The sequence below is a fragment of the Canis lupus genome, chromosome 14 (genome assembly GCF_003254725.2).
Source record: "Canis lupus dingo isolate Sandy chromosome 14, ASM325472v2, whole genome shotgun sequence".
In the NCBI taxonomy this organism is placed as follows: Eukaryota; Metazoa; Chordata; class Mammalia; order Carnivora; family Canidae; genus Canis; species Canis lupus.
The window spans coordinates 33,211,182-33,225,828 of NC_064256.1; the positions used below are offsets into that span (position 1 = coordinate 33,211,182).

General features: G+C 47.6%; 1 protein-coding gene across 1 annotated transcript; it reads right to left on the reverse strand.

Moving 5' to 3' along the window:
* Positions 1 to 12,079: 12,079 nt before the first annotated feature.
* Positions 12,080 to 14,124, reverse strand: TWIST1 (twist family bHLH transcription factor 1). The gene is made up of 2 exons (XM_025464312.3): positions 13,316 to 14,124; positions 12,080 to 12,748 (listed from the first exon to the last, which is right to left on the reverse strand). Exon 1 carries the CDS (start codon positions 13,982 to 13,984, stop codon positions 13,358 to 13,360), a length of 627 nt encoding a protein of 208 aa, XP_025320097.1. The 5' UTR covers positions 13,985 to 14,124; the 3' UTR covers positions 12,080 to 12,748; positions 13,316 to 13,357.
* Between the last annotated feature and the right edge of the window lie 523 nt (positions 14,125 to 14,647).

Below are 14,647 nucleotides of genomic sequence, written 5' to 3' on the forward strand. Positions count from 1 at the left end.
GGATCATTTGCACAGAGTAGGAAAACCCACTTATGATCATTCTCCCTTGGTTCTGCCTCATTCCATAATCACTCCATGGGGCAAACTACACTCCTGGTTTTTCTGCCCAACAAACAGTTTCTGCACATGCTAGTTAAATTATCTTTTTTTCCATCAGTCTTGAATTCATAAGAGTATTCATAGTGGTAATTATCCTTTTAAAAGGCAAAAATAATGGTCTTGGGCATTTTTCCACAAAACAAGGCTTTGTATCAGTAATTGTAAAAATCAAAACAAAATAAAAAGTACTCTGAAAGGTACACATATTCATAATATCACTATTAGAATTTCTAGTATAAACAAAGACTACTCATTTTCATTCTTAGGAAATGAAAGGATGAAACAGCTAACTAGGATGCTGGCCTTTACAATTTACCAGGTGTTACTTATATCTACACACAGAGCAGTGTCCAGACTCACCTATTAGCAGACAGTCATGACCCTGTTATCTACTTTGTTTATGCAAAACTGTAGTAAAAGAGAAAAATAGTGAGCCTTGGGGAATAGTTGATCAGCTAGAAGAAAATGGATAGTTCTCATACCTGAGTACTCCAATTCTGGAGTTTACTATCCTGCTTAAAATTTTAAAACCATGCTCCCAAGTAGAGAAATGGGCACAGACTAGACCCAGTTCATCCAGGGCAAATATCTTAAACACTTTGGACTCTAGAGTCCTTCACTGTAAATTAAATGGGTTATCAATCAGGAAGGTATGTAAATCACCATCAGGCTAATGTGGACACTAAGAACCTCTTGTCTAAGGAAGCAGAAAGCCAGGTACCCAAAGAAACTCTTGAAGGCCTTGTGAAGTGAACCACAAGGAAAATTGGAAATGATGACAACAAAATCAAACCAACTATCAGGGTTTATCAAAGGATTGATCCAAAAGTAGCAGCTGACCAACAAATTAACCTGCAATTCAATAGTTAATGTTTGATGTCATTTTTTTTTTAATCAAAAGTCCTATAGAAGCTGTAAGTGGAAAATAAGCTAAAGGTCATATATGGAAAAAGTAGCTACTTAAGAGGCCCTGATTATATTTTGGAGATTATTCCAAGCTGCATATCAGTCTCATTCATCACAGTCAACTACAGAAATAATACCACCAATGTCACCTTCCAGCATAAAGGGATTGCTCTCAACATGGCACAATTATAAGCTGGAAAGAATTTTTGAATGAAACATTTCAGAAAAGCAATTTGTGGTAGCCATTAAAAATCAAAAATGGAGGGGATCCCTGGGTGGCGCAGTGGTTTAGTGCCTGCCTTTGGCCCAGGGCGCGATCCTGGAGACCCGGGATCGAATCCCACATCGGGCTCCCAGTGCATGGAGCCTGCTTCTCCCTCTGCCTGTGTCTCTGCCTCTCTCTCTCTCTCTGTGCAACTATCATAAATAAATAAAAATTAAAAAAAAAAATCAAAAATGGCCACACCAATGTACCCTTTCCCGCATCACCTCCTGAAACACCATTTGCTATCACAGATATCACAGACGGTTTTCTACAGCAAACAAATCCCAAACACATAAGAGTTCAACACTAATTTTTCCTTACACAGGACACAGGTGACCCCTTTGACCACCAACCTGTCTTTCATGCTAGTTTTAGAAACCCTGTCAGGAAGAATAAAAATTTCTGCGGCTTGTGGAACTTTTTCAGGGTATAAGGTCTTGACCAGCAAATATGAAAGTATATTGTTTGGTTTCCTCTCAATATCAATACTTAGTATCACATTTTGGGTCTTGTAAGTGCTCCCATATGTTTCAGAAATAATTAAATTTTTATTGACATTTTGGCCTGCCTCCTAAAGATGAATATCCTTCAGCTGTTAAACATTTGATAGGTTTGAAGTTGGAAAAGTTTTTTATTTAATATTTTTATGCTCTTGAATATATACATACAGAAAAGACAAGAGGTGACCTGAGTCTTTTGATGTAGTGACTGGAACTCTAGGAAAAAGGCAGTGACTTCCAAAAACTCTCAGGTTGCCCTTAGAGAGGAGGGGAATAATCAGTATGTCTTTTGTCATATGATTAAGCTTATCAAATCAGGATCGTCTCTGCATAAACCAATAAACTCTGATCTGGTTCTTTGTTTTGTAATGTCACAAAGAATGGAGCAAGCCTGTCCGTTGGAAAATACTCTTTTTGAAAAAGGTTCTCGAGTTAATCCATTCTCTTTTACCCAGGAAATCAGGCTTCTCAACTGGGAAAGCAAACTGCTGACCTTCTTCGAGTTACCAAGCTCAGAGGGACTTGGGAGGAGGGAGTGTGGAGGCTCCTCAAAGAAAGGCTGAAATAGTCAGACACTCTTCCCCCAGATATCACAGATTCCCAGCCTTGTGGGATTCTAAGCAATAACTAGAATATCACTCAGGGCGAAACCTTCCTCTGTAAGCAGACGTTTTCTAGCAGTGCCCTGGCCTCGACCCTCCTCACCGCTGGTCTTCAAGCCTGCGCGGCTAATTCCTTCCTTAATTTGCCTTCACCTTGGGAAAGAAGAAAGAAAACAAAGTTCCTCCTCCCCCTTCCCCAATCTGATACATTTCAAAGAAGAAATGGCTGGAAAAACGTCGATTCCACTGGTAAAAGCGTCTGCGGAGGCTACTGCGGGTCGGGCCCACCTTTAGCTTCAGGCTGACAAATGTCTTCAGCGCGTTCCCAGCTCCGCGGGCCCTGGGGGTCCCCCCCAAATCGCTATAGCGTCCGCCCTGTCTGACCTGCCCCCCTGCAGCGGCGCACATTTCAGCTTTTCAGCTCCACGGTGGAGCTCGGAGTAATTGAGTCGGGAGGGTTATTTTTCCTGGCCTCGGCTCATCGTCCTGAGACTGCGGGGAGCTCTCGGAAAGACGGCGCCCCCACCCCCGCCCCCACCCCGCCCCGCCCCGACGCCCCGGCAGCTTCTGAGCTGTGCCCCGGCCTCCGCCCCGCCGGAACCGGGACAGCGATCCGCGCGGCCTCGGCCAGGGGCTTAGGCCGGCGGGTGAAACCACCGGGAGTCCCAGCGGAGGGCTGATTCCCGCCCCGCTGCACATTCGGGGGTCAAATCGCATTAACACCAAACCGCCAACTGGGCGGGAGCAGGTGGTTAATTACATAAAACAGAGTTAACTGCAAGAGGCTAATTTTACAGCGGTGACTCGGTTTCCCTCCGTAGCTGGGTCATCAAAAAGAGAAGGTCTCTCCCTCCTCCTTAGTTGGAAGGCGGGGAAAAGTCATCGGGGGCTGGAGAAGGAGGCTGGTGGTGCGTGCTGTCAGTTTAAGGTGACCCGCAGGGTGGCGCGGTAGGCGCTCCGGCTCCCAGCGTCGCGGCTGTTGGAAGCAGGTTTCCCTCACCCCTTCCTGGAAGGTAAGAGCTTTGGCATCTGGAAGTGTCAGAAAGGAGCCTTTTGCCATAAATCATCCTGAAAAGCATTCAAATCAGACAAGCGTCTAGAGACCCCTTAGACACTCCACCCCCAAAATCCTAGATCAAAGTGCAATTCCTGAACCATAAACACCTATTATAAGCAAAATCCTACTTATCTGGAGGATGCTAAAACTGAGAGAGAACGAAGGAGTAAGAGGCATTTGTCGCTGTAAATCGCCCCGCACAAATTCACAAGCTCTATCTTGTCTTACTTAGATTTGTCAACTGCTTTCCTGGGGATGGCCAACCACAACATTTCTAAACTCGCCCAATACGCGTTTCTGGGGTCCTAAGAACAGCTGGCTGGAGAGTTTAGAACGCGAGACTGGACATTCGCTTTTGCTTTTTTTTTTTTTTTTTTTTTCCAATCAAGAGAAGCAGGTGCAAGAGTCCGGAGCTGGGCAGGTGGGAGGCGGAGAAAGAGAATTCACTTGGTCCTAGCTTAGGTGCAGCAAGTGCTCCTTACAGATTACGCTAGTGCGGCAACCCTCAGTGCAAAAGCACTGTTCATCCGAAACTTCGAAAACTCCGAACAGAAAACACCCGCCCAGGCAATTTCTGCTCTCGCCGAACTCCCTCTCCGGGCTGAGTTACATTTGCACCGTAGCACTGTAAATTTCCGAGTTCTCTCAAGCGGGATCCTCAGAGAGACAAGGACACTAAGAGAGGACCTCGAGGGGTAGATGTCTGCGATTCTGAGACAGCAACGTTCTTGCATCAGAAATGAGAAAACGCTCCGATTTTCACCACGACTTCCTTGGTCAAGCCAGAGTCAACCGATTGTATGGAAATATCTCAAGTCTGGAGCGGGGATGGCCCAGCCGCGGTCTAAGGCGGAAGCTAGGGGGCGGCGGGGTGGAGGGTAGGAGCTTGGCTGGTGGAGGTCGGTGGAGGGGGGGGGGGGGTACTAGCGTGGAGAGACCTCCCCCCACATACATCCCCTGCCGGGAGCCGCGCTCCCTAAGCGGGCACCGCGAGAGGGGGCGTTAGGAACGGCGCTGGCAGCTCGCTGACTCCTGGGTTGAGATTACTCGACACGTGTCTTTTACTCCTCACAATCCATTTCTTATGGGTGATTTATGAAGGAACCTCTTTGATCTGGGACGGTTTTTATCTGTCCACTGTTACAGATGACAGACGCGGCTGCTAAAATGCCTCGTTCTCCCTGCCTAAAAGGTTGATCCACACCCCCCCCCCCTTTCCCAAATGCTGTTGCTTTTTCTCTGGTGATCCCCACCCCCTGCCTCTTCGTTCTCCTCCCCTACCCCCCAGGCCCGTTCGCTGTATTAGTTGCAGTCCCTCCGGATGTTTTAAGTCAACAAAAAAGTGCTGGGCAGGGTCAGCTGGGAGCCAAGGCAGGCAGATTTGGGGCACGCTCTCCCTTTGGTGCCACATGTGTTGGGGTCCTAAGAAGGCCTCCAAGCAGGGACCAGGAGAACTAACTAGCTCCCAGAGTGCAGGGTGCCCGCCTTGGGTAGGAGAAGGCAATGCCCTGGTACTCAAGTCCCAAGGCGGGCTGGCTTTGCTCAGAGAAGGGACGTGGAGCCTGGATGCGGAGGGCAGTGTCAGTTCGAGGTCCTGTGCGGGGCCGGGACTCATCAGAACAATCACTTTGGCTTAACTAGGGAGGGAAGGAGGCAGCGGAAAAGGGGGAGAGGGGATCACGTTGCGCAGCCTGCTTGTCCCTAATAGGTAAAGGAAAAGCGGAGTCTCAGAAGCGGTTATTAATAGTAGATCTCTCTCTCTCTCTCTCTCTCTCTCTCTCTCTCTCTCTCTCTCTCTCCATGAGTGTGTGTGTGTATGTGTGTGTTAGTAGTATTTCATTAAAACCATATCCTGGAACAAAGAGCTGCTCTTTCATGTTTCTTTGCTTTGTTATTACTCTGACAGGAGTTCTAAAAACAGGATTTTCCAAATCAAAGGATCCCTGCAGTCCGTGCCCCCTCCCTCCCAGCCCCCCTTTCCTTTACCAAACTGCTCTTGGTATCATTATCCCACTACGGATTCTTAGACTCTTGATTTAGCCGGAGGACATTTAATAGCTGACTGGATTAAATATTGCAGACTCCAGCCTGGGCTATTTGAAAATCCGGGTCGTGGACTGTGCCTAACTTCAGAGAAGGAAAACTGATCTATGAGATGTGTTTTAAGTTTCACTCAGTCGAGGCCTGGAGAGAAGGAAGAGGAAGAAGGATTCTCTGCTCCAAGTCTCTTTAATATGTTACAAAGTTAAGAGTTTTAAAAGGTGTGTGTGGATGGGGGGTAGCAAGAGAAGGCAAGGGTTGAATGAGGCAAGGGGGGCAACCTTAGCAAGAGACTAACACAAGTTGTCTGGGGTGATGAAAGAGGGATTTATAAGAACGTTTTCAAGAATGCTACTCTGGAAGGTAGGGTTCTGCCTAGGAATGGAGCACTGTTGTAGGGGTGCATCAGTGGCCGGTTCTGAAGGATTATCATTGCTAAACGTGCAGGCTGACTGCCTCTCTTTCTGCTGCATGTTGGCTTTCAAGAATAGTAACAATTCCTTGATTGGTGTTAAGTTTCAGAAACAAAAGAGGAAGAGAAATCTGGACTATTGTGTCCAGTAGTATATTTAGAAATAGAGGTCTGGAAGCCCCAAAGGAAAGCAACACATATCAGAGTCAGAGTGTTGGAGTTCAACCCAACATCCATCTTGGCTGGGCAAACCCAGAGGGGCAGGATCTGAGGTCTTCCTCCAGGACGTTTTGGGGGCCATAACCAGATATGATATGTAGCCAAAGGTAATAAATCAAGGTTAAGTTCCTTCAGGGATGGCTGGAGGGGTATTTGGATTAAATACCATAGAGAGAAAAGATGTGTCTGTTTATCCAGTCTTGCGAATTTTTAAAACTGTCACCCTTAAAGCTAACGTGATCACTTTGAACTTTTTTCAATTCTTTGGAAACCCAAAGGGTATTAATATAAACTCCGACAGTAAATTTAGACTTACTATTGTGGGAGAATATACACCAACTTTAAAAATTTCTTTTTAAATACAGAGCTGTGTGGGCAGCTATATAAATAACTCTAAGCTGGGCGATTATCAATTTAACACTTAGCAATAATGTTGCATTTAAATGAAGAGCCACAGAACAGTTCCTTTATTTAATGTACAGTCTTAAAGATATTGTCAACAAATATTTAAAACCCTACTGTGCACAGAGAGCCAGGCCTGAGCCAACCGTTAATATTCACAATAACCTCTATGAACATCTCTCTCTTAAGAACAGAGAAAGGAATTGGACTGTCTTCCACAACTGGGCAACTACTAATTCATTTCAATTTTATGAACCGAGTTTCCTTCTTGCATGGAAAGGGGGGGGGGGCTCTTATTTGTACAAGAGATTTTTAAAAATCCTCAATCAAACTAATAATGTAATTTCTTAAAAGCCCTACCCAATGGGCAACAAAGATCCCCAGAGCCTGGGTCCCGGCCCCAGCAGGGAGGGATCACCCGCTCATCTTTCAGCCCAGCCAAGCATCTTGGAGGTTTAGGGTCTGTCAGTCCTGGCATTCCTTCGCTCTTATCACTCTCTACCCCTTCAAAAAGGCAATTGATTAGTTTCAGCTTTTCCAAACCGAGATCCGATACGTTTCTCAGGATCAAAAGTCTCTGAGAGGCCAAGACAGAAACGTGGGGGATGGGGAACGTAAAGAAGGAAAGCGCGAGAGGGGGGCGGTGTGGAAATCTGCCAGCCACCCCAACCCTCTGCACCCAAGGCACTTAGGGGATTGGGGGGCTGCTAGGAAGGGGTAAGAGTGTGACTTCTCCTGGAAGAGGCACTTAACGATTTAAGACGTGTCTCCCCTTTCCGGAAGCAAATATTTAAAGGAGAAAATAGATATCTAGAAAAGGAGGTTGATGATTTATGCCTGGATTTTCCTCCAAGCATTTGCCTTCCTTGTATTTACAGGCGTGGCCCCATTTGCAAATCGTACATCTGTTCTCTTCACGTGACATTTCATAAAAGCCCTAACATCTGGGCAAGATAAACTTCCTTCAGGTACCTGCTTAGCTTTTCACTTGTCACACTCGCATCAGCCCCGGTGGGTCCTTCCCGCCCTCCCGCAAGCCTCAGTGGCGGGGTCTGTGGCGCGCTTTGTTCCAGCCCCCGCGCTCTGGCCCCCAGCCTCCTGCGACCCCGCATCGCCCCCCTCCCCACGCCAACCTCTGCCAGGGCCAGCTTCTTGGGCACACCCCGTCCTTACGTCTCCGCCTCGGGCTCCACTGTGCAGGTAAACGAGGGCACCATCTTGAACCCAAGGAGAAAAGTCACATTGCCTTCGGTTCAGGCTTCAGACCCAAAACAAAACAAAACAAAAACTGCCTAATAAGCAATATTCAAACTTGCAAGCTTAGAGCGCACAGTCCCATGTACATCTATATATTCCTCAGTGAACTGAAAAAAAAAATAAGAGTGCTTGCTGTTGATTCTGATGGTTGTCTTTTCATGGAACGTTCGCTCTATCTGGTAGATGTCTAAACTGCATGTTTTACAGAAATTTAATTTCACTTGCTCGTCGTCATCTCCAGTCCCCCAAAAAAGGCTGCCTTTGGGATGGATGTCTTTGGAAATGTTTTTTTTTTTTTTTCTTTTCCTAATCTGGAATTTTGTTCACGCGTAAGTACGAAGACACATCCACAAACTTGGTGGTGGTGATGGTGGGGGGTTGGGGGGGAGGATGGAAGGAAAAGAAAACAGTCCACGTAAACAAGAAAGACAGCCGTTGGAGGCCTTCGCTGCAGCAAACCCCAAACGATCTCATTGCAGGGCGCCCACGAAATCCCGGCTATAATTGAGTGTTTTCTTTGAGGTTTTCTGACCATGTGCTTTTTTACCATGGTTACTATGACTCTGATATGAGAAGCTGGATATTCATTATGATCCCGTCCCATCCGTTCCCCCAAGGTTTATCTCCCTGGCCCTTATAAAGAAGGAGAAATGTAAAGGGGGGGACTTTTGTGCCAGTGATTTTAACCTGCCCCACCTTCCAGTGACCTGCCACATGCTCCTTCTTACTTTATAGACATCTGGGAATTCCATACATGCCTTAAACTCCAATTACACACCTTCTTCAAAGGACACGTGCTTTGATTTGCTAAGAACATTAAGTGGGCTCACGTCCTGGGGCCTTGGGACAAAAGCAAATGGCAAATGTATCCCGTGCCCTGTTTACCGGGTCTATCGTTTGCTGTTCAGCAAATGAGGATAATTAATAATCCTGTTTGCATTTCCGAGGTCTCGGTTTCGAGGTTTCCTGGGAAAAGAGTGGGATAGCCGGCTTTGAGAAATTATGAGGTAACGGATTTCTCCTTCCACTTTGCCGGTGCACTTTCCTTCCACTTTCGCTGGTCCTGGGGGTGGGGCACGCTTTATGACACACAGGCAGAAAATTCTGGAAAAGTGGCCCCCGGGGATCCCCCGCCCGACCCCCGTTTGTCGCTAATAGAGGCCCGTCTCTGGAAATTTGAGGTTGGGCCTTTGCCTGACTCTGTTGCTGCTGCTCCTTCTGCTACCGCTGACACTTGGAACCGCCGCCTCTGCGCAGCGGCCAGACGCGGCCCGGAGCGGTCCACGCAGTCGGAGAAGGGCACGGACACTGTCACTCTCCCCACCGTGTGGCACCGGCCCGCCACCCACGCAGGGGAGTCTGGGCCGGCGCCCCCCTCCCGGGCCCGCCGCAGGTGAGACTCCCGCTCCCCACGGAGTTCTGTTTGGGTTTCCGTGGCGCTTGTTCCCCGCAGGTTTGTTTGTTTTTCTTCAAATTACAGATGCAGGGAAAACCGCCTGACATCATGAGAGCGGGACAAACGCTCACTTTGAAGGATTCCTGGGCAGGACTTCAAGTGAAATCATATGCCTGAGAAGAACTTGATACCGGTCTAGAGAAAATAACCAGTTCTGAGTTTGCCAAACCGTGGAATGTGCAAAATGCTCGACTTTTTTGCAAGAGGCCAAGTGTCCCTTAAAAAGCTCTATTATGAATATGAGCCTGAAGACTGAAGCAGCAGAAAGCTTGTGCCGTTGTTGAGTGTGGGAAAAAAGTACACACAGTATGTGAGTTTCTGCTATTTAACCTTATTTTATTAATGATATGTACCAGTTTAGGGAGGGTACCTGCAACCGTGCATGAATTATCTATCATCTGTGCATGTGCTTAGCAAGTGTGTGCACGAAGAAGGGAAGTGTGTGTATACAGAATGTTCTCATAGGAAAACAAAAATTTACTGCTTATGACTGAAGGCTATCAATCCAACGAAATTAAAAGATTTAATATATATATGTATACATACATACATATATGTATGTATATATATATATATATATATGCACAGTGAAGGAAACATTCTTACTCAGTTGTTTAGTATTCACCCAAGGCAATTTTATACAGCATTTTCTCTCCAGTAAATGCATTCCTGGCTAAAGAGTAGAGTCCCCTGTCCAGCCACCACATTAAATTCTCACTTCTGGAGCAGAGGTAATTCATTCTAAGTGTCCATTAAATAAGGATAGGTAGCAAAAAAATAAAATTAAAACAGGAAATAATGGTAGAGCAAGAGAAACACAGGTGGCTTTATTTCTATTCTAAAAAAGAATTTGCATTCTCATGTGTAATGGGGGAGGAGATTGAGAACATAAAAAGTTTGCAAACTGAAAATTGTATTCTAATAGTTAAGATTTTCCCCCAGGAATTATTCTCATTCAAAGAAAAGCTATCTGTTACCTTTCTTTCATTCATTTATTTCCCCTAAATTCTAGGAGAAAATATTACCTTCAGTTTAGCAACATAAATATGGCATTTGCTTTTCTGCAAAAGGTTTTCTCTTATCAGAAACGTAAAGAGAATAAAACACTAAAAATTTTTTTAAAAAAATTAATTAAAAAGCCAAATGAAAGGCTACCTTTTTTGAAACTTCTGGGTTTTATATCATCAGAGATAATATAGAGATTACCTTCTCAGCAATGACGGTCAGCTCCATCCTGATGTACATCAAGAAATCTGAAATATCAAATAGTTATACCAAGCTAGTGAACAAGGAGATTCCTCCATGAACAGTTTAGAAAATGGAGGTGGTAGGATGATACATACACACAGAAGAGAGAATTACCATCTTGATGCTCTCTCTCATCCTTTTAGGGTACCCTCCTTACATTTCTACCCTTCTCTCTCTCTCTCTCTCTCTCTCTCTCTCATACACACATTCTACAAATATACCCACACCCTATAAGTACACTCACACATAATCACTTTCCCGGCTCATGTAGTTATTTGATAAAGGACTACCAAAATCCAAAAATTAATTCCCCAAGCCTTCACTAATCTTTCAGTGTGCGTAAATGCTACAGGCTCCTCATCGTAAAACATGGTCTAAGATATTGAGAATAGTAAATTTACAATATTGTTATGTCAGCATTCTCTGATGATGTGTGGGAAGGAAACGAAAACCTTCAGGCAATATAATAACCTCAATCTGAGTTGGGCAAACATGATCTGTTTGGATTCGTGTACACTTGTTTGCCATACCTATTGTTTCAATTAGACAGCAAAATTATTTTCTAGTTTGAAAAATTCCCGGGTTACACCTGAATGCAGTCAACTAGATGTAAAAGTTAAGTCCTAAGTGAGACAAACTTACTACTTATAATGTTGTTAGTTATAAAAACCAGTATTTTCCTGGCTCAGAAATAACCAGAATTAAATAAAATTCAAGCCCCATTTGTTTAACTGTTACTGTTTCACTTAACTTCGGATTTTGTATACCTGTAAGTAACCAGGGAAAAATTGTGTAATTTTGAATAAAATATATTTGCTAAAGAACTGACTGGAAAATGAAAGCTCTAGCACTTAAAATTGTAAGTGCTCTAGTAGTTACTGAAAGTTCAGGTGTTTTGTTTATTGTATTTCTCTCCATAGTTATATGTTCTTTATATATAAAGAAGGAGCATGCTTCTCGAATGGATAACATCAACATGGAAAAATATTCTTAACTTTGGCTTTTCTTTTAAGCAAACGTGACATAAATATCATTTTCATTCATGAAAAAAGAGGGAGGCAAATTACTTTGCAAGTGGAATTCTCTCTCCTGCTGAATTTAAACTTCATTCTTTTCTACGCATTCCTACTGATTTGTAAGTGTACAGATACAGATCATTTTAGTAACACTTTGGGCATCCTTTCAGTGCAATGAACGCTATTACTTAAAAGTCCTGACAAACAGTGGAGGGTAGAACAAAAAAATACAGTAACGAGAGAAAAATAGTCCTGGCTTCATATTGCTTATTTGCATTTAACTGTTTTACAGCTGCCTCCTCAAAATATAAGCAAGAGAAGTGAGTAACAAATTTCCTAAGTTTTTGCTTGTTTGGGGGGCCTGATAAGAGATGAAGGAGAGATGCTACAAAGTCCACTGAACACCAAACTGGAATAATAATAATAAAGCTGTCTTTCTAAATAACACGCCTGTGCCTGTCAGTAGCTAGTTTATTTGCGTTTTTCACTGCTTTGTTTATATTAGTGCCCCCTCCCTCCTGGGTGCCTCCAGAGTTAAACAAGCAGGTATTTACCTCCAACTTAATCCTGAGCTTTAAAAATATAGACCAAACTCTGAGGTTCTTAAAATTTTCAATCATATTTATTTATTGCAGAAAAATAATATACAAAGATATTTACAAAACAATCATAAAAATATGAATGCATTTAGACACCGGATCTATTTGCATTTTACCATGGGTCATCAATAAATAAATAGAATGTTGTTTTTTGTATTTTAAGTTTTTTTTTTTCTCTCTCAGAGGAAGACTGTAAAGAGGGTTTAACTGACTGTGATTTTGCAAGTCAGTTAGATCCCCGTATTTTTATTTCTAAAGACGTTCTTAAAATTCCTCTGGTTGGTACCATTTTAAAATGGAGAAAGTCCATAATGATGCCTTTCCTTTCAGTGGCTGATTGGCACGACCTCTTGAGAATGCATGCATGAAAAAATAAAAATAAAAACATTCTTCGTCAAAAAAAAAAAAAAAAAAAGGAACACAAACAACTGTTCAGACTTCTATCAGAATGTAGAGGTGTGAGGATGGTGCCGCTGCCCGTCTGGGAATCACTGTCCACGGGCCTGTCTCGCTTTCTCTTTTAAAAGTGCGCCCCACGCCCTGTTTCTTTGAATTTGGGTTCTGCTCTTCTAATTTCCAAGAAAATCTTTGGCATATATATTTATTTTTAGTTATCCAGCTCCAGAGTCTCTAGACTGTCCATTTTCTCCTTCTCTGGAAACAATGACATCTGCAAAAACCCAGAAGGGGGGGGGGGGTTGGAAAGTTGGTTATTGTTTAGGTCTTCGTGGCTGTTTTCTAAGACTAGCGAGCACTGTTCTTATCACCACTACTGAGAAATTACGCTGAACAACCTGGAAGGATTTCAGCCCAAGGGCAAGAGGAAGTGGGTGGGCGGAAAGAAGGAGGAGGTGGAATTTGGAAGCATTTGTTTTAAGGAGAACGAAAACTTAGAGCCAGAAGAAAGGGAGGCGCTGGCAACCAGACTTGCCCTTCCCCACGACCCTCGAGTGTCTCTCAAGTCCTCCCTCCTGTCCGACACGCACACTCACGCACACGCAGCACACCCGGCACGGGGCGCGTCCCCCTCACCCTAGCGGGGACCGACCTGCCTTTCAGGGACGCTCGGGGGAAGAGGTGGCGGTGCCAGGCTGGGTGGGAAGGCTGATGGGGGGGGGGGCGGGGGACGACCTGGGCGGGGGGGGGGGCGCGGAGGAAGGCCAGGTGGGCCGGGAGCCGCGGCCCGGCCGTCCGTCTGACCGCCCGCCACCTGACCCGCGGAGGCGCCGGTCCTTACCTAGGTCTCCGGCCCTGCCGAGGGGGTGGGGAGCTCCGCCTGCTAGTGGGACGCGGACATGGACCAGGCCCCCTCCATCCTCCAGACCGAGAAGGCGTAGCTGAGCCGCTCGTGGGCCACATAGCTGCAGCTTGCCATCTTGGAGTCCAGCTCGTCGCTCTGGAGGACCTGGTAGAGGAAGTCGATGTACCTGGCCGCCAACTTGAGCGTCTGGATCTTGCTCAGCTTATCCGAGGGCAGCGTGGGGATGATCTTCCGCAGCGCGGCGAACGCCTCGTTGAGCGACTGCGTGCGCTGGCGCTCCCGCACGTTGGCCATGACCCGCTGCGTCTGCAGCTCCTCGTACGACTGCGGGCTCCCGCCGCCGCTGCTGCTGCCGCCGCCGCCGCCGCCGCCGCCGCCGCCCGCCCCGCCGCCGCCGCCGCCGCCGCCCGCAGATTTCTTGCCGCGCTTGCCCTGGGCCGGGCTGCCCGGCTCGTCGCCGCCTCCGACGCCCCCGCCCGCGGCCCCGCCGGGCCCCGCGCCGCCGCCCGCGCTGCGCCGGCTGCTGCGCCGCTTGCGCCCCCCGCGCTTGCCGCTCGGCGGCTGCTGCCGGTCCGGCTCCTCCTCGCTGTTGCTCAGGCTGTCGTCGGCCGGCGAGACTGGCGAGCTGGACACGTCCTGCATCATCTCTCAGGTGGCAGCGCGCGGCCTCGCAGGCCCGGGAAAGGGAGGACGGCGGGGAGCCTCAGCCCGCCAGCTTCCCCCGCGCGCGGCGCCGGCCCGGGCGGTGCGGCCGCCGAGGAAGGGGCGGGAGGAGGCCCGGGAGGCTCTCGGCGGGGCGGGGAGGGCGCGCGGGGGAGGCGGGGAGGGAGGCGGGAGGGGGAGGGGACGGTGTGGATGGCCCCGAGGTCCAAAAAGAAGCGCCCAGCGGCCGCACGCACGCCCGGCCCGGCCCGGCCCGGCCCTGCCCTCGGAACCGCCGCCGGTGCCGGCGCGCCCGCGAGGTGTCTGGGAGTTGGACGAGAGCTGCAGCCTCGGAGGCTCTTATACCTCCGCGCGGGCGGAAAGCTTGGGGGCAGCGGTGTCATTGGCCTGACGTGGGGAGGAGGGACTTTTCCAAGTTTTATAGGAAAGTTTCCGCTTTCCAGGCCCCCCTGCCCTCCCACCCCCTTCCTCGTCCCCACCCCCACCCCCCTTTCCGCGGGGTCTAACAATTCGTTCTCCCAAACCATTCAAAGGCGACCTGGCTGCGGCGGCCGGCCCTCTGCCCGCCTCCCCGCCTCCCCGCCTCCCCGCCTCCCCGCCTCCCCTCCCCGCCCCGCCGCCCTCCCCCTTCCCGCCCCGCCGCCC

Coding starts and splice junctions, on each gene's coding strand:
- TWIST1 (XM_025464312.3), bottom strand. CDS start 13,984: ATGATGCAGGACGTGTCCAGCTCGCCAGTCTCGCCGGCCGACGACAGC.